This window comes from Rhinatrema bivittatum, chromosome 6 (assembly GCF_901001135.1).
Source record: "Rhinatrema bivittatum chromosome 6, aRhiBiv1.1, whole genome shotgun sequence".
Taxonomy (NCBI): Eukaryota; Metazoa; Chordata; class Amphibia; order Gymnophiona; family Rhinatrematidae; genus Rhinatrema; species Rhinatrema bivittatum.
Genome location: NC_042620.1, coordinates 214,370,491 through 214,397,537, shown reverse-complemented (window position 1 = coordinate 214,397,537; position 27,047 = coordinate 214,370,491). Strand labels below are relative to the sequence as shown.

Below are 27,047 nucleotides of genomic sequence, written 5' to 3'. Positions count from 1 at the left end.
GACTACTGGGTTATGCCTCCCTTCCAGCAGATGGAGTCAGAGAGAAACTGAAATGGCACCTCCCATATACCCTGGTGTGCCACCTGCGGTCCCTCAGTATAATCAATATCAAAGCAGAATGAAAATAATATGGTAACCAACAATGACTAGATCAATGTGAACAACACAACTCTTAACACCAACAACATTGGAACTAAATATGAACTGATAAAAACTCGATATGTCATCTGACAAGATGCTTTGAGAAAAAAGCCTGCAAGAGAGAAAACCAACAGAATCAGACTAGCGGAACTCGTATACTGTGGGCGGGCGTCTGGACTGATCCTTGGTACTACAGGAACGAAAATTAACAGGTAAGAACTAATTTTCCTTTCCCTGTACGTACCAGGATCAGTCCAGACTGCTGGGATGTACCCAAGCTGCCCTAAATGGGGTGGGACTTCGAGATTCCCGCTTTAAGCACACTGCTGCCAAATGAATCCACCATCGGATCCCGAACATTCAAACGGTAATGCTTGGCAAATGTGTGCAAAGATTTCCACGTAACCACCCTGCAAATCTCCTGGGGCGATACACAGTCAATCTCCGCCCAGGAAGCAGCCTGTGAGCGAAGAGAATGAGCCTTAAGTCCCTCCGGGACAGTACGCCCTTGACCAATACAAGCTGCAGCAATAGCTCCTTTCAACCAGCGGGCAATGGTAGTTTTAGAAGCTTTTGGCCCTTTCTTTGGATCATGCCACAGAACAAATAGATGATCAGACAGCCTGAAAGGATTGGTAACCTCCAAGTACTGCAGGAGGACCCTTCGGACATCCAACCTCCGAAGATCCTTCTGCCGAGGGTCGTGCCTATCCTCATCCGAGAAAGCTGGTAGCTCTACCGTCTGGTTGACATGAAAAGCCGAAACCACCTTAGGCAAAAAGGAAGGAACAGTGCGAAGAGAAACTCCCGAGTCAGAGATACACAGGGACGGCTCCCTACAGGATATGGCCTGTAACTCGGAAATCCGTCTACCTGAGCAGATAGCCACAGTTTTGAGTGTTAAATCTTTCAGGGTAGACCTCTTTAAAGGCTCAAACGGAGAACTACACAGACCACGAAGAACCAAATTCAGATTCCAAGACGGACAGATAGACTGCACCGATGGCCTGAGGTGTTTGACCCCCTTCAAGAACCTGACCACGTCCGGATGAAGGATAAGAGAAGTACCGTCAACCTTACCACAAAAACAGCCCAAGGCTGCAATCTGTACGCAAAGCGAGTTATAGGACAATCCTTTCTTTAGACCATTCTGTAAGAAGCCAAGGATATGACCAATGGTGGCCTGCCGAAGGGACATATTCAACCCTCTACACCACGAGTCAAACTCCTTCCAAACTCTAACATAGGTAACCGAAGTAGAGGTTTTACGAGCATGCAGGAGAGTAGTGATAACCGCCTCCGAATAACCCTTCTTTCTCATTTGCTGCCTCTCATAAGCCAAGCCGCTAGACAAAAGCGATCGGCCTGATCGAAAAATACTGGGCCCTGCCAAAGCAGGTGAGGCAGATGTCCGAGACACAATGGACCATCCAGCGCTAAGTTGATCAGGTCCACGAACCACGTCCTCCTTGGCCACTCTGGGGCCACTAGAATGACGTGTCCCGTGTGGGATTCGATCCTGTGTAAGATTTTCCCCACCAGCGGCCATGGAGGAAACGCATATAGAAGGACGTGTATGGGCCAAGGAAGAACTAGAGCATCCACTCCTTCTGAGCCGTGCTCCCTTCTGCGACTGAAGAAGCGTGCTGCTTTTGCATTGCGGCGAGTCGCCATCAAGTCTAATCTGGGGGTCCCCCACCTTCGGATGATAAGATGTAGCGCCTTGTTCGACAGTTCCCACTCTCCGGGATCTAGCTGTTGAAGACTGAGAAAATCCGCTTAAACATTGTCGACCCCGGCTATGTGAGATGCCGCTATGCGAGACAGGTGTCGCTCCACCCAAACCATCAACCGGCTTGCCTCGGAGGCCACTACACGACTCTTCGTGCCCCCTTGCCGGTTTATGTAAGCTACCATGGTTGTGTTGTCGGAGAGAACCCGAACTGCCTGGTACCGAACCAGCGGAAGGAAGTGGATGAGCACCAGGCGAACCGCCCTGGTTTCCAAGTGATTGATGGACCATTTGGACTGAGACAGTGTCCAGAAGCCTGTGCGGACTGGGACTGACAAACTGCTCCCCACCTGTGAGGCTGGCATCCGTCGGTCAGGATGATCCATTGAGGGGGCTCCAGGTCCACACCCTTGCGCAAATGATCCGGAATCAACCACCAGTCCAGACTGGACCTGGCCGGATCTAGTAGAGGTAAAGTTATCTAAAACTCCTCTGATTTTGGATCCCAGTGAGAAAGCAGTGCCATTTGCAAAGGACGCATATGAGCAAAAGCCCACAGAACTAGCTCCAATGTGGATGTCATAACCAAGAACCTGCAAATAATCCCATACCACGGGTAAAGGAAGAGCCAACAGATGTCTAACCTGAGACATTAGTCGCTCCATCCTCCCCTGCGGTAGAAAGACCTTGCCCAAGCTGGTGTCGATACGCGCCCCCAGAAATTCCAAGCTCTGGGCAGGCACCAGCTGGCTCTTGGAGTAGTTGACAACCCAACCGAGAGAATCTAGACGGTGCAATACTGACTGTACTTTCTGGTAAAGTAGCCGTGATTTCGCTCGGATGAGCCAATCGTTCAGGTAGGGGTGTACCAAAATGCCTTCCCTGTGAAGGCTCACTGCTACCACCACCATGACCTTGGTGAAGACCCTCAGTGCCGTCGCCAGCCCGAAGGGCAGGGCACAGAACTGGAAATGCTTCCCCAGTATCATAAATCTGAGAAACCGCTGATGAAAGTTTCGAATCCCTATGTGGAGGTACGCTTCTGTTAAGTCCAAAGAAGCCAAAAATTGCCTTTGTGGATGGCCGCAAAGACCGATCTCAATGTCTCCATCCGGAAGCGTGGAATGCGCAAAGTCCTGTTCACCTGTTTCAAGTCCAATATCGGACAAAAAGTGCCCTCCTTGGGCACGATGAAGTAGATGGAATAGCAACCGGTCCTCTGCTCGGCCGGGGGAACCGGAACAATGGCCCCCAGGGCCTGTAAACGAGTCAGTGTTTGCAAGATCACTTGTTGTTTTGTTGACGAACCACTGGGAGAAATGAGGAACAAGTCGCGGAGGGGCCGCGCAAAATCCAAAGCGTAGCAGTGATTTATAATGTCGAGGACCCGCTGGTCTGAGGTGATCCTGGCCCATGCCTCCCGAAAGTGGAAGAGACGCCCCCTGACCTCCGGAACTGAGGGATGGGCCAGTGTCCCTTCATTGTGACGGTTTATTGCTGGCAAAGGCATGCGAGGCACCTGATCTCTGAGGCCGCCTGCCACGAAAGGAATGGGTCCATACTTGAGATCTTGCAGGTGGCTGTCGTGCAGTGTAAGAGGAAGAGCCCCTCCCCGAGCGGAAATGTCGTTGCCCGCGGAAGCGACCACGAAACGATCCGGAGGAACGAAAGGACCTGGGCCGGTCCTCCGGAAACTTATAGACCTTGTTCTCCCCCAAGGAGCGAACCAGCTGTTCCAAATCGTCACCAAATAAGAGCTTACCTCGAAAAGGAAAAGCGCCCAATTGAGACTTAGAGGAAGCGTCCGCCGCCCAATTACGCAGCCAGAGAAGCCATCTTGCTGAAACTGCAGAAGCCATAGTACAGGCAGAAGTGCGGAGATCATACAAGGCATCCGCTGTATAAGATACCGCCGATTCCATGCGGTTCGCTTGTTCCGCTTCCTCTGGAGGAAGATCCTGAGCTGTGAGCATCTGTTGAACCCAGTGTAAGGTAGCTCTCTGCATCATACTGCTGCAAACCGCAGCCCATATTCCTAACGCTGAAACTTCAAAAATGCGCTTGAGCAAAACTTCCAGCTTCTGATCTTGGAGGCCCTTGAGTGCCGTGCCGCCCGTAACAGGAATGGTGGTATGCTTAGCAATGGCTGTAACCGCCGAGTCCACCTTGGGAATCTTAAGGAGGTCCAAGGACTCCATGGGCAGCGGATATAGCTTGTCCACAGCTCGGCCGACATGCAGAGTAGCTTCTGGGTTATCCCATTCCCGGGAAACAATCTGATAAAGCTTTGGATGAAAAGGAAAGGTTTGCGGCGGTGCCCGGAGTCCCGACAAAACAGTCTCCCGGCGCGTTATCCGCAGCAGTCTGTGGCCCTGGGATTTCCAATTCCTGGAGAACATGCGCAATTAATGGGTCCAGTTCCTCCTTATGGAATAAACAGAGTATCTGCGGATCGTCTCCCTCCACCGGATCTGCACCACCCACATCATCACCCATGTCTTGAGTGATAGGATCTTGAGGAGCAGCATCCGCAATTAAGTTCGGGATAATAGTTCCAGAACTTTGGATACCACCAGCCGCTCCTGGACTGGAGCTGTCATGGAACGCTAGGCCCTTTAAAATCTTAGGAGGGACAGGAGACTGATTTTCTCAGTCCGATTCTGCCTCCATAAAAGGCTTATGGAGAAGCAGAACAAACTGAGAAGAAAAGGGATGAGGTCTCTTTAAGGGCCCCCTAAACTGAACCGGATTGCGGGAGACCCGAGTCCCGCTGAAAATCGCGGCATCCCTGAGGGCTGAGAGGCGGCGGTGACAAGGGAGGGAAATCATCACCCTCTCCCCCATTGAAACTACATCAGCATCGGGCCGGTTCAAGATGGCCGCTGCCGGCTCCGATGGAGGCAAAATGGCTGCCTCCTCAGACATCGGGCGCGTGCTCTGTCCCTGACTGAGAGGGATCGCAATAGTTTTAGGTCCTCTCTGGTGTGGCAGGGCCCCTCCCTTACCCGAAAACAGCCGCTGTGAAGGCCCCTCGCCCCCTGGAATGCACCGGGAGCAGAGGCCTTCGCGGGACAGCCTGAAGCCCGGCTTTCCACAGGCCATGCAAACGGCCCCCCGCGGCATCACCAGAGGCGCGAAAATGGCACAAAAATATGTCGGGTGGCAGGCCACCCCATCCGGAGGCCCTAATGAGGACGGCAGGCATGGGGTAATTTGGATCGTAATAAACCCTTATGTGAGTAAAAGGAATCGCTGTCCAGCCTAAAAAAATTGTACTGCTTTTTTTTTTTTTTTTTAAGAACAAAACTTTACTGAAGCAAAAAAAACAAGTGTGGAGCCTGTATAGAAATAGGATCCTGTCTGAAATGACAGCCCCCAAGTAATGCAGCGTCTCTGGGGGGTGAGGGGGAGAGTGACCGGCCCACCGATGAATCCTCCCCCTCTACTCACTGGGCAGCGGACCAAGAGTACTCCAGGGATAGGCTAAAGGGCAATGCCCTGCCTGGTCTGCCAAGGCTCCAAGTCTTTTTCTATCTTTTTGTCCATTTTTTTTTGTTTGTTTTTTACAGAAGAATTGATCTAGTCAGAGGATTCCCTAGAAATAAGTCAAACCTGACACTAAAGGATAGAGGAACCCCTTCCCAATTTGGAGATGATCAGGACCGCAGGTTATGCACTCTCAATCTGCTGGAGTCAGAGAAATACTGAGGGACCGCAGGTGGCACACCAGGGTATATGGGAGGTGCCTTTTCAGTTTCTCTCTGACTCCATCTGCTGGAAGGGAGGCATAACCCAGCAGTCTGGAATGATCCTGGTTCGTACAGGGAAACATGCTCTCCAGAGACAGCAGGATGAATCAGCCATGATACGTGGGTGATGTTATCCAACTGCACAGTACAGATCTCTTAGTTCATACCACTCTATACTAACTTCCCAGAGAAGTAAGAGGGAAAGGGGGTAAGAGACGCAAAGCAACAAACATTGAAGGAAGACCCCCCAAATAAGGAAAAAGAGAGGGGGAATAAAACTTCCTTACTCTTTTTTTTTGCCTGAGCTTAGCTCTCCCTGGCTGAGAGCATGTTTAGGTCACCGGCTACTGGAGGGAGAGGGGGCACAAGCCTTCACCGCTGAACATTCCTTCGTCCTCAAACTGCTTTTTTTTTTTTAGTCTACACCTGCCAAGCTCCAAAACTTAAAGCAGTCAACTGAGAGGGACCAAACAGGTATCACATCAGGAGCTCAAGTGGTGTGCAAAATCTTCTATCATCCATGTTATTTATTTATTTATTTATTGATTTTTATTTTTTTTTTTACTACAAGCAGTCCCCAGTAGGGAGATGCAAGTCCACCATCTGCTGGAGACAAACTATTGGTGGGCTGATGTCGGGGCACGGCTATATGTCATTGAATTCAGCGACTCAGTTTTACTCCATCTCCTGGTGGGAGTGCATAATCCACTGGTGTGGCTTGGCCTGCCTGAGTGCAGAGGAACGTGGCATACGGAAAGAAAGATGAGGTTCCGTTCCGGGAGAAGCAGCAGCTGTGGCTGCTTAAGTATTCGGCTCTTCCATCTTCCAGCACCTGGATTTATGGGAATTGCAGTGACAACTAGCCACAGTGGTAACAACTGGCTTGGTCATGGTTTGGTCCTAGGCACCAGTAACAGATGTCACATCTATCTGTAATGGACATTGGTTGCTGAGGAAGAGGTGCCATGTAGTAAATTAAAATAATAAAAGAATGAAGATCTCAATCAAGAAAAAGAAAAACAGAGGGTACATACTCATGCTGAAACTCAGATGAAGGACTGAGGGACTCAAGAGGCAATGTCTGCGTGGGAACTCCTGAATATACTCTGAAGAGAAAAAAGCTCTATGAGATAAGAGATAAGGGTCTGTTTGGCACCACTGGATGACGTCATACACTTCATGGCTAATTCAACCTTAAGCCTTTGCACACTGCCTAGGAGTGTGCTGCCATTCAAATAGGAAAATTGATTCTTACCTGCTAATTTTCGTTCCTGTAGTACCAAGGATCAGTCCAGACAGTAGGCTGTGCCTCCTGTCCAGCAGATGGAGACAGAGAAAAACTGAAAGGGTATCCTATATCAGGACAGAGCCGTCCCTGCATCCCTTCAGTACAAACGTTATCAAAGCAGAGAAATATAAAGATAACTGGTATAAGATCAAGCAAGCAACAATTAACTGGAAATTTGAACAATGCAAAAAATGTAAAGAACCGCTCTTACCTATATATCTATCGGGTAGATACTTCCGGTGCCTTAAAGTTCTAAGAGGAAGCAACTACATGCAAAATGCTGTGAATGAAGAAAAACATTTTGAGTGGACGACTCAGAGATAAATGCAGCAGCTCGGGTGGGAGTCTGGACTGATCCGTGGTACTACAGGAACGAAAATGAGCAGGTAAGAACCAATTTTCCTTTCCCTGTACGTACCCAGATCAGTCCAGACAGTGGGATGTATCAAAGCTTCCCTAAGTAGGGTGGGACCGAGATAGTCCTGCTCGAAGCACCTGTCTGCCGAAGGAACCAAAAACTGGCGCCTGTACATCGAGGCGATGACGACGAGCAAAGGTATGAAGAGATTTCCAGGTAGCTGCTCTGCATATTTCCTGTGGAGAAACCAACTGACTCTCCACCCAAGAGGTAGCCTGTGAACGCAAAGAATGGGCCTTTAGACCCTCCAGAACTGGCTGGCCCCAACAGATATATGCAGACGCAATCACCTCCTTAAGCCATCTAGCAATAGTAGCTTTAGAAGCCTTATTCCCCTCATTGGGTCTGCTCCACAAGACAAAGAGATGATCAGACACGGAACTCGTTTGTGATCTGCAGATATTGCAGTAGAACTCTCTTTACATCCGGTCTCCGGAGTTCTCCGCCTGGCGTGCTGGCAATATCCTCTGAAGAAAAAGCCAGAAGCTCTATGGACGGATTCATGTGGAAAGAGGACACAACCTTCGGTAAGAAGGATGGAATTATTTTGAGGGAAACACCTGAATCAGAAAAACGAAGAAAAGGCTCCCCCTACAGGACAAGGCTTGGAGCTTGGATACTCTCCTAGCCGAGCAAATACAGACAAGGAATACAGTCTTGAGAGTCAGATCTTTAAGAGTTGCTCGCCGGAGAGGCTCCAAGGGTGCCTCACAGAGAACTCGAAGCACCAAATTAAGGCTCCACGATGGACAAGTAGCCCGGACGGGCAGGTTCAAGTGTTTGGCACCTTTGAGGAACCGAACAATATCCGGATGGGCCTCCACCGCGTAACCATCGACCCTCCCGAGGAGGGAACCGAGAACTGCACCTGCAAGGAACTGAAGGACAAACATTTCGAGAGGACATTCTGAAGAAAGGAGAGGACCTGGGACACCGGGGCCTTGCCTGCCGGTATACCGGACTCGGCACACATATTCTCAAATACTCTCCAGGCCCAGATATAAGCGAGAGGGGTAGAAGTTTTACGTGCTCGTAACAATGTGGAAATAACTTCCTCCTTATAACCCTTCTTCCTCAGGAGCTGCCGCTCAAAAGCCAGGCCGCTAGACAAAAGCGATCCGCCTGATCGAAAAATACGGGACCTTGGCGCAGTAGGTTTGGGAGGTGACAGAGGCGAAGAGGACCCTCAGTTGCAAGGTTTACAAGGTCCGCAAACCATGGCCTCCGCGGCCACTCTGGAGCTACAAGAATGACTGGTCCTTTGTGCAGTTCTATCCGTCTGAGTACCTTTCCCACTAGAAGCCAGGGTGGGAACATGTAGAGAAGAATGTCGTGAGGCCAGGGGAGGACCAGGGCATCCACGCCCGCCGAACAGTGCTCCCTTCTGCGACTGAAGAACCTGGGAGCTTTTGCATTTCCCAGGGGTGGCCATCACATCCAAGTGGGGAGCTCCCTACTCGCGCACGAACAAAGCCATCACCTCGCCAGGGTCTAGATGTTGACGAGTGAGAAAGTCTGCTTGAACATTCTCCTTCCCCGCAATGTGGGAGGCCGCCAGATGATCCAGATGGTGCTCCGCCCAGGAGAGAAGCTTGCTGGCTTCCAAGGCTACCAGACGACTTCTTGTGCTGCCTTGGCGGTTGATGTAAGCTACCGTGGTGGCGTTGTCGGAGAGGACTTGTACTGCCTTGCGGTGGATCAGAGGTAGGAAGGATTTGAGTGCCAGACGAACCGCTCGTGCCTCCAGGCGATTGATGTGCCACTGGGATTGAACTGAGGACCACAGGCCCTGAGTAGACTGATTCTGACATACCGCTCCCCAGCCGGAGAGGCTGGCATCCATCGTAACAATAATCCATTGGGGAGTCTGCAGGGACATGCCCTTTAGGAGGTGAGCTAGCGAGAGCAATGGTAGAGTCGGAGAGCGGTAGGGGTGTCTGAAACTCCTCCGAAACCGGCATCCAGCGGGACAGTAAAGCTTTCTGTAATGGATGCATATGTGCAAAAGCCCAGGGACCCAAATCTATAGTTGAAGCCATAGAGCCCAGAACTTGAAGGTAATCCCAGGCCATAAGCACAGAGAGGGATAGCAGATTTTGTACTTGATCCTTGAGCGCCCGAGACTCTGGCAGCAACACCTTGCCCACTCGGGTGTTGAAGCGTGCTCCCAGGAACTCCAGAACCTGAGAGGGATGAAGGTTGCTCTTGGAGAAGTTAACTATCCACCCAAGGGAAGTGAACTACATCAAGACTCTGTCGATCGCTGTCTTGCAGAGTGACTCCGGCTTTGCTCGAATGAGCCAGTCGTCCAGGTAAGGATGGACTAGGACTCCGTCCCAGCGTAGAGCGGCCACGCGTGGTAGTGAGACCGAAAGGGAGCACCCGAAACTGGAAGTGCTGCCCCAGGATGCTGAAATGGAGATAATTCTGATGCTCCTGGCGGATCGGAGTGTGAAGGCAGGCCTCAGTCAGGTCGAGAGAGGCCAGAAATTCGTCCGAGCGAACTGCCGCAATAACCGCCCTCAGGGTCTCCATTCGGAAATGGGGAACCTTGAGGGCATGATGGAGGTCCAGAATAGGGCAAAAAGAGTTGTCCTTTTTGGGCACGACGAAGTAGATGGAATACTGGCCGGACCCCTGTTCCCGGAGAGGGACCGGGACTATGGCTCCAAGCTCTTGCAGACGGACAAGAGTGACATACCGCTGGGTGCTTCAGACTTCCGCAGGGGGAGAGAGTAGGTAGCGGTCCGGGAGGTCCCGAGCAAATTCTAATGCATAGCCTTTTTTGATCACATCGAAGACCCACTGATCCATCGTAATCTTGACCCATTCCTCGAGAAACAGGGACAGACGTCCACCTAAGCTGGGAACGGAGGAATGGGTCGGCAGTATTTCATTGTGAAGAGGACTTTGCGGCCAAGTCTTGCAAGTTACTGTCCCGGAAGGGCAGTCGGCCATGAAAGAAATGAGAACACAAATGTGATCTGGTGGAGGTACCTCTCTGAAAAGATCCATGCGTTCTGGTGTTATACCGGCGCTGTCCTCTGAAACGAGAACACGAGGGAAAAAAGGACTTAGACTGCTTTGGATGGTCCTCAGGCTGCTTATGAATCTTGTGTTTCCCAGAGATTTAATAAGCTGTTCAAGGTCCTCACCAAAAAGCAACTTACCCTTGAAGGGAAGCGTGCCCAACTGTGACTTAGAGGAAGGATCTGCCGACCAATTCCACAGCCAGAGAAGTCGTCTGGCTGACACCGCTGAAATCATAGCTCTGGCCTGCACCCAGTAAGTCAGAGGGCATCGGCCCCGTACGCCACCGCAGCTTCCAGCCGCTCTGCCTCTGCCGACGGGAGGTCCTGGGTGCTGAGTAATTGTTGAACCCACCTGAGACTTGCCCACTGCATGAGACTGCTACAGACTGTTGCCTGGACACCTAAAGCCAAGACCTCAAAAATCCACTTGAGATGCAGTTCAAGTTTGCGATCCTGAGTATCTTTCAACGCCGGAGCTCCCACCAGCGGGATGGTGGTTTGCTTGGTGACTGCGGAGACCGAAGCATCCACCTTGGGAACCTTTAGCATCTCAAGGCATTGGTCATGGAGGGGATAGAGTTTATCCATTGCCCTACCTACTCGGAGGCCTGATTCAGGGGACTCCCATTCCCGGAGGAGAAGCTGCATAAACATGGGATGGAATGGGAATGTACATAGAGGAGCCCCAAGTCCTACCAGGACCGGGTCCACGTTCCTAGGAGTAGAGGCAGAAGGTGGGACCTCAATCCCCAGCTCCTCTAGTACAAAAGGGATGAGCAGATCTAGCTCTTCTCTTTGGAACAACCTGAGGATCCACAGGTCATCCCCCTCAATAGGTGGATTTGGAAGAAGTAAATCTGTATCCGGTTCAGGATCAGGGGTAGGAGAAGGCTGGGGAGGGTCAGGGGGAATTGGAACACCCGGTATGGTCCGGACCCCGACTGAGCCCTGAGGGTCTGGAACCTTAGGGGGTTGGGGGAGGATAACAGAGGACGTTTTGCTGGGGGGGGGGGGGGGGGGCGGTGGCCGGAGAGGGATCATCCTCTTCTTGCAGGCTGGCTAAATAGGATTTGTGCATGAGAAGCACAAATTCAGAAGAAAATCTTTCTTAGGTGCGGGGGGGGGGGGGGGGGGGGAGGGACCCAGGCAGGAGTTTGGGGAGTCCACAGGACTTAAATTGGGCGGCGAATCTACAAAATTTGGCTCCCCTCCCCCCTGAAGCCCAGATTCCACTGTGAGAGCAGAGCTCAAAAAATAAAATTATTCCTCACCTGCTAATTTTCGTTCCTGTAGTACCAAGGATCAGTCCAGACGGTGGGTTATGTCCCCCGTCCAGCAGATTGAGTCAGAACACAAACCTCTGGGGGAGGTGCTATATAAGACCACCTCCCTTGTCTCGATACTCAGTAACTAGACTAGCAAAGCCCAGAGAAAACAAGAGAAGAGACGGAGGGATCAAGTAAGTAAACACACAGGAGGCAAACTTAGGCCACCAACTGTAAAATGTACTTAACTGAACAAGAAAAACTCCAACTGGAACTTGCAAACAGAACTGCCAGAAAAGAGTAGGAGATGAGAGTCGAGCAGAGGCTTCCCACAAAACCCCCACCAGAAACAGGGAGGGCGTCTGGACTGGTACTACAGGAATGAAAATTAGCAGGTGAGGAATAATTTTCTTTTCCCTGTACGTACCAGGATCAGTCCAGACTGTGGAATGTACCAAAGCGTCCCTATGATGGGTGGGCCGTAGACAGCCCTGCTCTGATGACCCCATCCCCAAAAGAACCGAAAGATGGTGCCCAAACATCGAGCCGATAGTGCCTCGCGAAGGTATGGAGTGATTTCCAAGTGGCCGCCCTGCAGATCTCCTGCGAGGATACTGAATGACTCTCCACCCACGATGTAGCCTGAGAACGAATGGAATGAGCCTTGAGTCCCGGCGGCGGGGTCCGTCCCGCCCCAACGTAAGCGGCAACGATTGCTTCCTTCAGCCACCAGGCGATAGTTGGTTTGGAGGCCATACATCCTTTCTTAGGTCCCGACCAAAGAACGAACAGGTGATCGAAAAGCTGGAACTCATTGGTGATCTCCAGATACTGCCATCAGACAGCGCTTTACATCGAGCTTGCGAAGATCACAAGAATCCGTCGACGCAAAGGAAGGTAATTCCACCGTCTGATTGAGGTGAAAAGCCGAAACAACCTTGGGAAGGAAGGAAGGAACCGTGCATAACGTGACCCCCTCGTCGGTGAAACGGAGATATGGCTCCCTGCAGGATAACACTTGCAATTCGGAAATGCGACACGCCGAACTAATCGCTACCAGGAAGATCGTCTTAAGTGTGAGATCCTTAAGCGTAGCGGAACGTAGAGGCTCAAAAGGAGGTCTGCCGAGGACGCGCAGCATGAGGTTGAGGTTCCAAGAAGAACAAGGAGACTGTACCGGCGGCTTCAAGTGCTTAACCCTCTTGAGGAAACGGAGTATATTCGGATGGGAGGAGAGCAGAGTCTTCCGAGAGTTCCCGCGCCTTCCGAGAGTTCCCATTCTCCGGGGTCTACGTGTTGTCGACTTAGGAAGTCCGCCTGAACGTTGTCCACTCCCGCAATGTGTGAGGCCGCAAGGCGAAGCAAGTGGCGCTCCGCCCATTGCATCAGCTTGTCCGCTTCTAGGGATACCTGATGGCTCCTCGTGCCTCCCTGGTGTTTGTGTATGCCACCGTGGTCGCGTTGTCCGAGAGGATTCTGACCGCCCGATGGCGGACCAGGGGGAGGAAAGCCTTCAATGCTAAGCGGCCCGCTCTGGTCTCCAGACGGTTTATTAACCATTGCGCTTGCTCCTGCGTCCCTGTGTCGTACTCGACTGATATACCGCTCCCCAGCCCGAGAGGCTGGCATCCGTGGTGACCACCACCCAGTCCGGCATTTCCAGGGAGATGCCCCGGGCCAAGTGGCGAGGGTCCAGCCACCAGAGGAGGCTGGTCTGTGCTGCCTGCAGGATCGGAAGGACAACCTGAAAATCCCGCGACACCGGCTTCCAGTGGGAGAGAAGAGCTTTCTGGAGAGGACGCAAATGCGCAAAAGCCCACGGACCAGATCGATAGTGGAGGCCATGGTTCCCAGGACCTGTAAATAATCCCAAGCTGTGGGCGAAGAGAAAAGACAAACCTGATCGCGCAGTGCCTGGCCTGCTCCGGCTCCAAGAATACCTTGCCCTCCTTTGTGTCGAAGCGCGCTCCCAGGAAATTCAGCGACTGGGATGGGATGAGGCTGCTCTTGGAATAGTTGATGATCCACCCCAGGGATTGGAGCAGGTGCACCACTCTGTCGTCCGCCCAATAACCCTGGGTTAGGGATTTCGCCCGTATGAGCCAGTCGTCCAGGTAAGGGTGAACTAGGATTCCTTCCCTGCGTAGAGCAGCCGCCACCACCACCATGAACTTCGTGAAGACGCGTGGAGCTGTCGCCAAGCCAAAAGGGAGGGCTTGGAATTGAAAATGTTGACCTAGAATCTTGAAGCGGAGGAAGCGTTGATGTGCCCGGTGGATCGGAATGTGAAGATACGCTTCCGTGAGATTCAACGAAGCCAGGAACTCCCCCTGGTGCACTGCGGCCAGGACCAAGCGGAGGGTCTCCACCCGGAACCCTGAGGGATTTGTTGACTGTCTTGAGGTCCAGGATAGGACGGAAGTTGGCCTCCTTTTTGGGGACCATGAAATAGATGGAATAGTGGCCCCGACCCAAGTCGGCGGCGAGAACCGGGACTATTGCCCCCAGCGAAAGGAGGCGGTCGAGAGTCTGACGAACAGCCCGTTTGTGAAGGGATCTGCATGGAGAGAAGATGAAGCTGTCGCTGGGGGCGCGGACAAAATCCAAGGCGTAGCCGCGTTTTAGAATATCCAAGACCCACTGATCCGATGTGACGTGGACCCACTCCTCGTAGAAGAGCGCAAGCCGGCCCCCTATCCTGAGGAACGCTGCGTGGGTCGGCCTGGCATCATTGGGCTGGTTTTGAGGAAGCGTTATGTCCCGGCCCATCCCTGCCGGGTCTGCGCCCTCGAAAGGACCGGTTTCAGGTATGCGAGCGGGAGGACGGTGTCTGTGGAATCTGTTGCCTGGTATTCCGAAACAGACGCTGAGTCCGAAACCGGTTTCTGGAGGAACTGAAGGATCTCGAAGAACGAGAACGATCCTTAGGGAGTCTGTGAACAGCATTTTCACCGAGAGACTTGATGATCTGGTCCAGATCCTCCCCGAAAAGAAACTTGCCTTTGAACGGGAGCGACCCCAGGCGAGACTTGGAAGAGGCATCCGCCGACCACTTGCGAAGCCACAGGAGACAACGGGCTGAGACCGCCGCCACCATAGACCGGGAAAGGACCCGGAGAAGATCATATAGAGCATCTGCTCCGTAGGCGATCGTAGCCTCCAGCCTGTCTGCCTGTTGGGCCTCCGCTGCCAGCAGATCCTGGGAGGTGAGAAGCTGTTGGACCCAGTGAAGCCCTGGCCTTTGCGCCAGTGAGCTGCAGATAGCCGCATGGACCCCTAGCGCTGACACCTCAAAGATCCTTTTGAGGTAAACCTCCAACTTTATGTCCTGGATATCCTTCAGCACCGTGCCGCCTGTGACCGGAATGGTGGTACGCTTAGTGACCGCCGAGACCGCGGAGTCCACCGCCGGAACCTTGAGCAGCTCGAGGAACTCCTCCGGGAGGGGATAGAGCTTTTCCATCGCTCTGCTGACCTTTAAGGTGGCCTCAGGGAGGTCCCACTCTCTGGAAATTAACTGCAAAAGCGTGGGATGAGTAGGGAAGGCCCTACCCAGCGGTCACAACCCCGCCAGGAGAGGGTCTCCCTTCTTCCCCCGGAACCACCTTGGGATCAGGCCCCGGGGGTGGGCATCGATGTCCGTTTCCTGTAGAACAGGCCGTCCAGCTCGTCCTGCTGGAAGATGCGGAGGACCCGAGGGTCATCGCCTTCCATCTGGGCCCCTAAGATGGGATCGTCCCTGGACGGGTCAGGAGACGGGTCACTGACCGGGGTGCCTCGGGTGGATCCCGGGCTGGATCTGGCAACCTTCCGCCCCGCTGGGCGCTGCCCTGGGAGTGGTCCCCTCCCGGGAGTGGGGCCGTGCATGCCAACTTGGGAGGTGGGGGTCCCGGGGCGACATCCAAAGGCTGGGCCATGTGCTGCAGGAAGGCATTATGCATCAAAACCACTAATTCAGGTGAAAACCCTGGAACCCCCTGGGGGGGGGCAAGCTGGAGCCTCCCCTGTGCGAGAACGTGGCTCAGACTCTGAAAACGGAGCCAAAACAGGTGGCAGCGCTGGTATCGGAGCCTCCGGGTCCTCTCCCTGAGAGTCAGCATCCTCGACGTCAGAAAACAAGATGGCCGCCGTTCCCGCGCTCAGCAGGAACGGGGCTTGCCGCTGACGAGAAGCACGGTCCTGTCCGTGGGCTCCGGCGGCGTCCCCCTGCTGCAAGCAGCCTTGCCCACCGGAGAGGCAGATCGTGCATAGCCCCTCCCGTGAAAGCCGGCCCCCAAGTCGTCCGCATGCAGTGCAGGCCGCCGACCGCGGCATCCTGAGTGCAAGGGGGGGGGGGGGGGGGAGGAGCGGAAAGCGCTGGCTTTTTCTTCGGCGCCTGGAGGCCAAGCCTCAAAAACGGACCGCCCACAAACCCCACCGACCCGGCGAGAAAGGATCGCCAGGGAATCGGACGTCCCGGCGGAAAGCGGCCCCGGGGAATGTCACGTCGCAGGGCGGCGATCGATTTTGGGGGGGGGGGGGGGGGACGGACGACAGACGGAGGGGGAGAGGTTAGAGCCTCTAACGTGCACCCCGGCGGTCAGGCGCAAGGAGGGAGGTAAACCCGTAAAAAAAAAAGAACAAACAAACTTACCCCTGGACAGCAGGATTAGAAAAGACAGAGGGAAAAACACAGTAACAGGCCTGTCAGCAAGTGCCTGGGGGGGAGGAGAGCACGAACAGGTTCAGCTGCCTGCAGCTGCTGGAGACAGAGAAATATTGAAGGGACGCAGGGAGAGATCTGTCCTGATATAAATGCTCAGGCCTCGCACTGAAGCGTTGCCTTTGCAGTAGGTCTCCTTGGTTTCTTGTTTAGTTCTGAGTACTCGTTGCCTCGGTGCTTCCTTGACCCGTGTTCCTGTTTCCTCATTCGTCTCGTCTGTACTCTGATTGACCTCCTGGTACCAACCTCTGCTACGTCTGACCTTGCCTGTTTTCTCCAAGCCTGACCTCTGCTACTTCCGACCATGCCTGCCTTCTCCGTGCCCTGACCATTGCTATGGATGACATGAAAAGGCAGAACCAGATGCCTCTGGTTCTGCCTTTTCATGTTGCCTTCTTTTTTTCATGCTCTGTGCACTCTTCTCAATCATTCCGTTCACCCCTTTTTGCAACATGCCCAAATGGTTTTGTGCAATCTTAAGCCTATGTTCATCTTTTTGCTTTGTTATGGTTTTGTTTATGATATTATTTAACTCTTATACCATGTTACTCAAAGTTTTCTGTTTTTGAATGTTTTTTGTTCTATGTAATTGCTCTAGGGCAAGTATTCTGTTTGTTTCACTGTAAACCGGTTTGATTTGTATCCAATGCAAGAAGATCGGTATATAAAAGCCAAAAATAAATAAAGGATACCCTTTCAGTTTTTCTCTGCCTCCATTTGCTGGACAGGAGGCTCAACCCACTGTCTGAACTGATCTGGGTACGTACAGGGAAATGGGACTTAGACTGATGATGCATGGTATTTATTTCCAGCACGCTTGAATATCAAAACTATAGTCATCAAAATAAAGTCTTAGGAAGATACAGAACTTCAATCATAAAGCTTCTGCAATGCACAAATTATGGAATGCATTATAATCTCCAGGGACTAGAAGGTGTTCTGACCTGTGAGCGCTGGACACTGGTGACAAGTCCATGTCTGACCGGATGTGCTTGGAAAAGGCGCTGGAGGACTCTGAAGTACCTCCGGAGGAGGCTCGAGCTCTCTTTACACCTATAACATGAAGAAAAACATTAAAAAAAAAAGAGTTTGCTCTTGTTTACAAATTACATAGCTACTTCAAACAACAAGACTCAAAGTTAAACAAGTTGTCTCCTACAGATAAATACAAGGATAATTATCTTTAACAGGAGCATATGTATGTTCAAGGGAACTGATCAACATAAGCTCTAAAAGCTTAAAAGTAAGCCCCATTTCCCTGTATGTATCCGGATACAAATGCTCAATATCAAAACCGAGAACTTCATGAATATCTATCTAGATAAATGAAGCTTGACAGACGTGCCGCAAACACGCAGTAGAGAGCAAGTCTACTGCACATGCGTGGGCGGGAGAGCACGTCTGTCACAGTGGAGCGTAAAGATGGCGCTGGGAGGCAGTGTAGGGAGGAGCAGCGGCAGCGAGCTGCGGGCGGGCCAGCAACTAGCCTGATGGCGAGGTGCGTGCAAGGGAGGGACCCCCGGAGACCTCCTGTGGCCCTGTAGAAGAGAAAAAGAGGGAGTGGAGGAGGGCTGAGGGAGAGGGAAGGGATTATCGATGAGGTGAGGGGAAGGAAAGGGAAGATGAGAGGGGATGCAAGGAAAAGGGAAGAGGATATGAGTGAGTGGGAAGGGTAAGAAGTTCTGAAGAAGAGAAAAAGAGGGAGTGGAGGAGGGCTGAAGGGAAAGGACTGAGCATACGACTGCTGCCGTGTGGCACTGTGTCGAAAGGAGGAGGCCGACCTCCATGAATTGCGAGGTCTCCGGCCGCCGCGAAAACAGAATCTCGATGCTGGAGCCCCTCTAGACCGCGGTCTATCCTCCGGCAAGCGATGTACCTTGTTCTCGCCTAGCGACTCAATTAAATCTTCCAGCTCCTTACCAAACAGCAACTTGCCTTTAAACGGCAGCGAGCCCAAACAAGCTTTAGACGACATCTGCCGCCCAATGGCGCAGCCATAGCAAACGCCGCGCCGACACCACCGAAACCATAGCACGCGCTGAAGTGCGAAGTAAGTCATAAAAGGCATCGGCACTATAGGCAATCACCGCCTCTAAGCGGCCCGCCTGTAGCGCCTCTTCCTGCGAAAGGGATTCATTGGCCAACAGCTGCTGAACCCACCGAAGTCCTGCCCACAATGAGAAATTGCTACAGATAGCTGCTCGAATACCGAGAGCGGAGACTTTGAAGATCTTCTTAAGCTGTATCTCCAGCTTGCGATCTTGCAAATCTTTAAGAGCTGTCCCTCCGGTCACCGGGATGGTGGTCTTTTTCGTAACGGCCGCCACCGCTGAATCTATTTTAGGGACCTTTAACAGTTCAAGTGCGTCCTCCGGCAGAGGGTAGAGCTTATCCATGGCCTTAGCCACCTTCAGCCCCAAGTCTGGGGTATCCCATTCCTTGAAAAGTAAATCAGACGCTGAAAAATGCAAGGGAAACGCCGATGGTGGGCCCCTGAGGCCCAACAGTACTGGATCCGTGCGCCCTAGTCGGGACTCCGGCTGCGGCAATTCTATACCCAACTCCCCCAGAATCGCTGGTATCAAGGGCCCCAACTCATCCCGGCGAAACAACCGAACTACTTTGGGGTCATCCCCCTCTGCCGCATGGGGACCGCTCCAGCCACCAGATCCCCGTCCCCTTCAATACCTCTCGGCTGGGACGGCGGATCCTGATCCACTTGTTGCTCATCCGGGTCGGAGTCCGAGGTGGTATCGGGATCCCCCCGAGGGGCCCCCAGCCTGAGAGGCCGGACCCTCACAGGGGGATCCAACACCTGAGCGGGCCTGGCCCGCTTCCCCGACTCAGACCCCGGACTTGGGTCCTGCGATCCCCGCGCTCTCTTCCTGGCCAGGCGCCACGCTTTGAAGGCTTTGTGCATCACAAGCACAAACTCTGAGGAAAAAGAATCCGAAGAGCTGAGCTCCGGATCCCCCTCCGGAGCGCTATTGCAGGCTGGCCGCGGAGACTTGTCCCCCCCTCAGGGACTCTCGCTGAGGGGATAAAGATGGCGGAGAATCCTCCCCTCCCCGTCGGGGGTGCCGAAATTGCGGGCCCCGAAGAAATCAAAATGGCGGACATTCCCGCCGCCGGCACCAAAGGACCCAAAATGGCACCCGTTCCCGCGCTCCGGAGACTGGCTTAAAGCAACCCCCGACTTGTTCCCCGCCGGCTCTGCACCGCGCGCTGCCTCCGGAAAAGAAGACACCCCCTCGCCTCCCGAGACACAGCCAGAGCAGAGGCTGTCTCGGGAGAGGCGTCTGACCGCGCCGCAAGCACGGCAGACCGACCGTCGCGGCATGCCCCCTGTAAAGAAGAGAGAGAGAAAAACAGAAGCAAATGGCCACGCGACCTATCCCCCGCGCCCCCAACGCGATCGGAGCACCCAGCGAAGGAAAGGACAGAGGAGAAGAGAGAAAACAAAAAAAAACAAACCACTAAACTTTTTTTTTTTTTACCGTTCGTCGCCGGCTCCGGGTCCACCTGGGGGGAGTGAACCGAGCTCCCCGGTGTCACCCCCAGGACAGGAAAAAACAAACGCAGGCAAGGGCCCCCAGCCCATCTTCAGCGGCCTCAACCACAGGAGGGATGGTCCCCGCAGGACCTCACCGCTCCCTGGGAGGTGAGTGGCCAGACCTGCAGGCACACAACTGTGGTCTCAGCCCCCTACCGACCTACCTAACACTAATTCTGAATTCTTAATTTTTTTTTTTTTTAAACTAGGCCTCAGCTCAGACTGTAGGTTTTGCACCCTCTCCACCTGCTAGGAGACAGAAGAATACTGCCAGACTGTAGGTGGCACCAGCCTAGATAAGGCAGAGTTTTGTTTGTAAACTTCTGTCTCCATCTGCTAGGGGGGGGGGGGGGGGGCAAACCCCAGGAGTCTGGACTGATCCGGGTACATACAGGGAACAATGTAATTCATCTCCACTCCCTTAATCTCTTTTCTCCTTAGTAAATTCTTGCTCCCTCAGGATTTCTTAAAATGTCAATTCGCAGTTTAGCCTTACATTACTTGTTTTCAGATGCCTTGACTGCATCCACATTTATTGGGTAAGGAAGCAATGTGGACTCTCTTTGCAGCCTAGATTTCCCTAAGAACTAGACAAGTTCCCCTATGCAATGCACCAGAACAAAGAACTGGCTCAACCTCTCCCTTTTAACCTGGAGCCAATACCACCTTACTCCAGTGTCAGCATTCTGCATTAAGATTCAAAGCTGATCTGAAGACAGATTGGCAGCCTGGAAGATTTATACCTTTTTTGAAAGCTTTCGTGTACCATCTGTCTTTTTTGATGTCTGCAATGGTGATCCGGGGTAGCAGGAATGTCTGTTAATATTTTATTGAGCAGGGCTATGAGAAAAAAAAAGCCAAAAACATATTGGTTAACTAAAATTATCTATGCACAATCCAGTTTGATTTTGAATTTGCTTAAGCATAGAATACTAATGACTAGAAGTCAATCATCATCATTTATTTGTCATGCCTTTCCAGCCAAGCAAAGTGTGTTATATATATAGTGCAATTGATATAACAATTGGGATATAACCTACTAGAAGAAAGTGGGTTATCAATAGATATGTAACCAAAATTACCATTGTAACAAGAATATAAACATAACATGCTAGGAAACAATCACATTAACCCAGCAAGTTGACTGTACCAAGGCTCTGCTCATATGCCCCTCTTTCATTTATATATCACCTATCAGAATACATCTTCCTAAGCCATTTAAAACATGAATTTGAACAATGTTTACAAAAAATGCCTGAATGCCCTCCTTTCAGCATGTGCTTCAGGTTTAACTTCCCCCCAATACAGGTACCTGTCCAAGGTTATAAATGCCCTGTACTAATTGGGGCTTAGTGTAATTATGCATCTTGGGTTAGACCTGGTAAAACAAAGGCACGTTTGACCATCTATTTTGGTATGAAGTCCATATAGCAAAAAGGTGTCATGTGTTCATTTTCCCCAACCTACAAGATGTCATTTCTGTAATGCACAGAGAGCATGATAATGAAACCAATCATGTCAGGTCTCTGCAATTACCCAAAGGAACTGAATCGATCTTCTTCCAGGGAGTGAGGAAAAGCTTTCTCTCCTTCCAATCACAGTATTCTTGGCAGCTTTCATTAGGCTTGTCCCAAGGTAGTTCTGTTTAAGGAAGGCAAATCCAGTTAGTTTACACAGGTGTGAATGAAGTGCAGCAACATCAAGTCTTATTATTTGCACCAGCTCATAATCTACCAAATTGCATCATAGATGCATACATACATATAGAATTTCTAAGTTTATGCAACTGTGAACTGAATTGCCAATTATAATAAAATATCCCCTTTTACCTTCTGATTTATATTTCATTCCTCAGATGAGTTTAGTGCTGAATTTTTCAAAGCTCCTTCTGTTTGGCTTTCCCATCATTATGAATCAAAAGAAATCAGAGGTACTGCTGTAACAATTACCATCAGAACCCCACAGGCTGGCACTGATGGGAACTGTAAGCACTACAACAGCATCACACTGATATATTTAATATAAACACTGTATAAGCTGCTCAAGACTGTTTGTAGCTGTGGCCATAAAAAAACTCCTTTTCAGTCTCAAAAAAGTGTGAAGTAATAATGTTGCTAGGTTGTTTTAATAAGAATGTAAGATATGCCATGTCGAGTCAGACCAAAATGTCCATCAAGCCCAGTATCCTGTCTGACACTGGCCAGTATGATTCCAAATATTAGGCAGATCCCAAAGAGTAGACTCATTCCTTATTTCTCACACTCCGGGATAGCAATGGCTTTTCCAACTTTAACTTGCTAATAATAGTTTATAGACTTTTCCTCCTGCCCAAACCTCTTTTAAACCAAACTATGCTAGATGCCTTAACCACATCCTCTTGCAACCAATTACACAGCTTTCTGATTTGAGGGAAAAAAAAACCCCTGTGATTTGTTTTAAACTGTTAGTTTCAAGGAGCATCCCTTAGTCTTAGTACTATTTGATAGGGTCAATGACTTATTAATCTGTTCCAACCCATTCATTATTTTTAAAACCTCTATCATATTCCCTCTTGATTGCCTCTTTTTCAAGCTGAAGAGCCCTAAATTATTTAGCATATAAATCTGCTTTGAAAACTTACAGGTGTGACTATCATATAAGCACAAAAAAGTTACATCTGTTCGGAAGCAGGCATTAACTGTATGTGTATATTTAAAGCATATACGTTCGAAAATCAAAAATGTGCACTTAAGTTCTGTTCCCATTCCAATTTCGCCCGCCAGAATATCTTTGTAATACACATGGCTTTTGCGTGTATTTTTACGTGCCCAACCCCCTGGGCAATTTACATAAGCAAGTTTGCTTACCATAAGCTGTGTTCTTCATACACAGCAAGATGAATTAACCATGATATGTGGGTGACATCTTTCTCTAAGTTCATAGAGATTTTGCTTTACTGAACATGTGCGGGAATACCTGTGCAGGTGTTGCCTCGTGAGCTCCATCCGTTAATTATAGAGCTAAAGTCTAGCTAAGCTGTTGACTCTACAGGGAGGCAGGTGAGTATTTAGCATGGCTAATTCATCCTGCTGTCTACAAAACACACTTGTTTTCACAGTCAAAAAACAAGGCTGAAATAGCCATGGCAAGTGGGGAGACTGTTTTGGCTCAGCATTTACTGAATAAACAACCTGGACCCCACTATGGAGAGTAGACTACTGGTGAACAGGCTATGCAAAACTGCTTGTCCAAAATTAGTCACTTTTTGATAAATTGTCTAGACCATAATGGGATGTGAAGGGCTGCATTGATGACCAAGTTGCAGCTTTGCAGATGTCTTCAAATAATAGGTACTGCTTGCAGATGAGCTACTAAAGGAAAACTGGTTCTTACTTGCCGATTGTTGTTCCTGTAATACCACAGATCAATCCAGACAAGTGGATTTTGCATCCCTACCAGCAGATGGAGGCAGTGAACAAAACTTTGAGGCACTGCTACATATCCGAGAGTGCCACCAGCAGTCCCTTAGCATTGACCCATACTCAAGTCAATGAGTAGAGAAAATTGAACTCCAAACTAGGGCGAACGGTTAACTCAGGGTAAGAGCCCCCACTTCCTTGTAAGGAATCCTAACTGCTTAACCTCAGCAGCTCAACCTATTTACAACTTGTGGATATAATCTGAGAATCCAAAAAGGAAATTCTATCTTTCGGCACCAAGGGGATGTATCTCTGGACTGATCTGTGTATTTCAGGAACAAAATGGTGGGGGTGGAAGGGAAATAGAACCAAAAGGTTACTAAGAGCCAAGAGAAACAGATAAGTATGAGAAGAAAAAAAAAGTGCGAAGCTTGCTGGGCAGACTGGATGGGCCGTTTGGTCTTCTTCTGCCGTCATTTCTATGTAATTAGCAGATAGGAACCAAATTTTCCTTTCCTGTTCATACCCAGATCAGTCCAGACAAGTGGAATGTACCCAAGCACCCCTACACTGGGCGGGAACCCGAAAGACCTATATGCAATATGTTTTCACCAAATGCTGCATCTTCCTGTGCCTGAACATTTAAATGGTAATGTCTAGTGAAAGTACGGAGTGAAGACCACGTTGTGGCTCTGCATATTTCCTGAGGTGAAACCAACTGACATTCCGCCCAGGAGACAGCTTGCAATCTTGTAGAGTACACGCATGCGGATCTAGTGGCGCTACTCGACTTTTACAAATATAAGCCGAACAAATGGTCTCTTTTAGCCAAATGCGAAATCATGGCTTTAGAAGCTTTGATCCCTCTCTTTGCCCCACCAAACACAAAGAGATGGTTCAATCACCGAAAACTGTTAGTCACCTTAAGATATCGCAACACATCCAAAAGAAGAAGAGATTCTTGGACTCTGGCAAATCCTGAGACTACTCTGGAAAGGCCAGCAGCTTAACAGTCTGATTAACATAAAAGGACACCACCTTTGGTAAGAAGGATGGAACCGTATGCAGCGTAACCCTGTGATTGAAAATACGCAAGAACGGATCTCTGCAGGACAAAGCCTGAAACTCCGAAATCCATCTTGCTAAACAAATGGCCACCAAAAACGCTGTCTTCGAGGTCAGGTCCTTTAGCAAGGCTCCTCTTAAGGGCTCAAGCAAAAGCTCACAGAGCACTTTCAGGATGAAATTAAGACTTCAATCAAGGCAAACCTTATACACTGGAGGTCGCAAATGCTTAACGCCCCTCAGAAAGCGATCAACAGGTTGAGAGGTCAAGACTCTCCCCCAGCATCTTGCTCCTAAGGCAACCCAAGGCTGCCACCTGCACACGCAGTGAGCTATAAGCCAAGCCTTTTGATAACCCTGTTGCGGATCCAGCCGCTGCTCCGGACACAGACTCAAAAACCTTCCAGACCCTGACATAGGCTAGAATAGTAGAAGGCCTTTTAGCCTGGAGCAGAGTGGAAATAACCAGCCCTGAATATCCTTTTAATCGCAATTGCCGTCTCTCAAAAGCCAAGTCACAAAAAAGTGATCCTCCAGATCTAAGAATATGGGTCCTTGACGAAAAACCCCTGGGAGATGGGCCAACCTGAGAAGCCCGTCCATTGCGAGACACAACAGATCTGCGAAGCATGGCCAACGCAGCACTCAGACGCCACCAGAACCATCCTCCTTGGATGCATCTCTATGCGCCGCAAGACTCGTCTGACAAGGGGCCAGGGAGGAAACACGTATCGCAGAACTCCTCTCGGTCACAAGCACACTAGTACAGATCTATTCCCTCCGACCCAATTTCTCAACTGCAACTGAAGAATCTGGTTGATTTGGCATTGCCTTGTGTGGCCATGAGGTCCACTTGGGACCTCATGGCAAATGAGAGCCCAGGCTTCCAGGGACAACTCCCTGATCCAATTGCCGCCTGCTGAGGAAATCTGCTTGCACATTGTCCACTCCCGCGATGCGAGTCGCTACTATTCCCTCTAGGAAAAATTCTGCCCACGCAAAGAGATGTTGAGCCTCCAGGGCCACCGTGTGACTCTTCATCCCTTCTTGACAACTGAAGTACACTACTGTTGTTGCATTGTCAGAAGAGACTCTCACCCATCCTATCCTTGATCCAAGGCAAGAATGCCTCCAGGGCCCTGCGAACTGCCCTTGTCTCTAGGCTATTGATTGATCAGGCTGCCTCTGCCAGCGTCCAAAGATCTTGAGCCAACCACCCCTGACAGATATTTCCCCCTGCTGCCAAGCCATCCCCTACCCAAAGCTCCTGTTTCTACTCTTTTTCTTTTTTTTTTAAGAACTTAACAAGAAACAGATATACTTCCCTCCCAGGAGGAAGGTGGCTGAAGGAGGAGACCTCGGAGGAAAGATGGAGCCAGTCCCCTGGCTATCAGTCCCTCCGGAAGAAGCGGGCTAAAGTCAGACAGAGATAGCCAATCCCCCCGCTCACTCAACTCCACCTAAGGGATGGTCCACAAAAGGTACCTAACACCTCAGGGAGCACTGTAGCAAATTGTCTTCTTTTTCTAATACTTTTTTTCTATTTAAAATAGACTGCAGGATTGCACCTCTGTATCCAGCAGTGCCACCTGAGACACTGCAGGTGGACTCTTAGATATGTAGCAGTGCCTCACAGTTTTGTTCTCTGCCTCCATCTGCTGGTAAGGATGCAAAACCCACTTGTCTGGACTGATCTGGATATGAACAGGAATACAGTTATGGCTCTCACTTGAGCCTTCATAGAGTTTGTGATCTGGATGCCTGATTGTATTGCATATTGTTATGCCCTATTTGCTAGCTAATTGGAAAATATTCATTAGGCTACTGTTGTGCCCAGATGGTTAGGATTTTAAGAGACAACTAGCTGTGAGGCTTGACAATGTGGCCAAGTTATTTTCCTGTAGTAAGCCAAGACTCTTTTGCAGTCTAAGGAATGACTTCCTTTATCTATGTGTGGTCTAGAAAATAATACAGGTAAGACTATGACTTAATAGGAAAAGCAGATACTGCCTTTGGAAGAAACTTTGGGTGCGTGTGGAACACTACCCTTTTGTGGAAGAATTGCATATAAAGACAGTAATGAACTAAAGCCTGGAGCTCACTGAAGCTTCTGGCTGATGTGACTAGGAATATTATTTTGCATGTGAATAATTTGAGAAAAGCAGACTCCAATTGTTCAAACAGTGGCTTCATTAGCTGTGTCAGAACCACATTCAGGTCCCATGGAACAGGAGGTTTGACAACTGCAATATAGAGGTCCATATTCAAAAGCATTCAGCCGGCTAACTCAGAAGTTAGCCAGCTAAATGAATATTCGGGCATTTATCCAGCTAAATTGCAGCTGGCTAATAAGATAGCTAACTAGAATTTAGCCAGCTATGTTAGGGACATTCCAGGAATGTAACTAGGAGGAGTTGAGTTAGCCAGTTAAGTTAGCCTGCTAACTCAGATATTCAGTTATATGGGATATCTTAGCCAGCAAAGTCTGTTAGGACTAGAGTTAGCTAACAAATATAACTGGCTATCTTATAGTTAGCCAGCTAATTAAATAGTGCGCCTGCACTATTGAATATACTTCCAAAGTTAGCCAGATAAATTTATCTGGCTAACTTTGTTATCCAGACTATGTCTGAATATGGACCCCTTATTTATTTAAGAACATAATAACATAAGAAAATGCCATACTGGGTCAGACCAAGGGTCC

At 50.3% G+C, this 27,047-nt stretch overlaps 1 protein-coding gene across 1 annotated transcript in view; it reads right to left on the bottom strand.

The window, feature by feature from the left end:
* The window catches only part of CHEK1 (checkpoint kinase 1), a 140,063-nt gene that overhangs the window by 50,839 nt on the left and 62,177 nt on the right, over positions 1–27,047 (bottom strand). Inside the window, 4 exon segments of the mRNA XM_029606539.1 lie at positions 17,272–17,380; positions 20,624–20,681; positions 20,683–20,720; positions 21,417–21,521. Coding sequence (XP_029462399.1) covers positions 17,272–17,380; positions 20,624–20,681; positions 20,683–20,720; positions 21,417–21,521 — 310 coding nt within the window.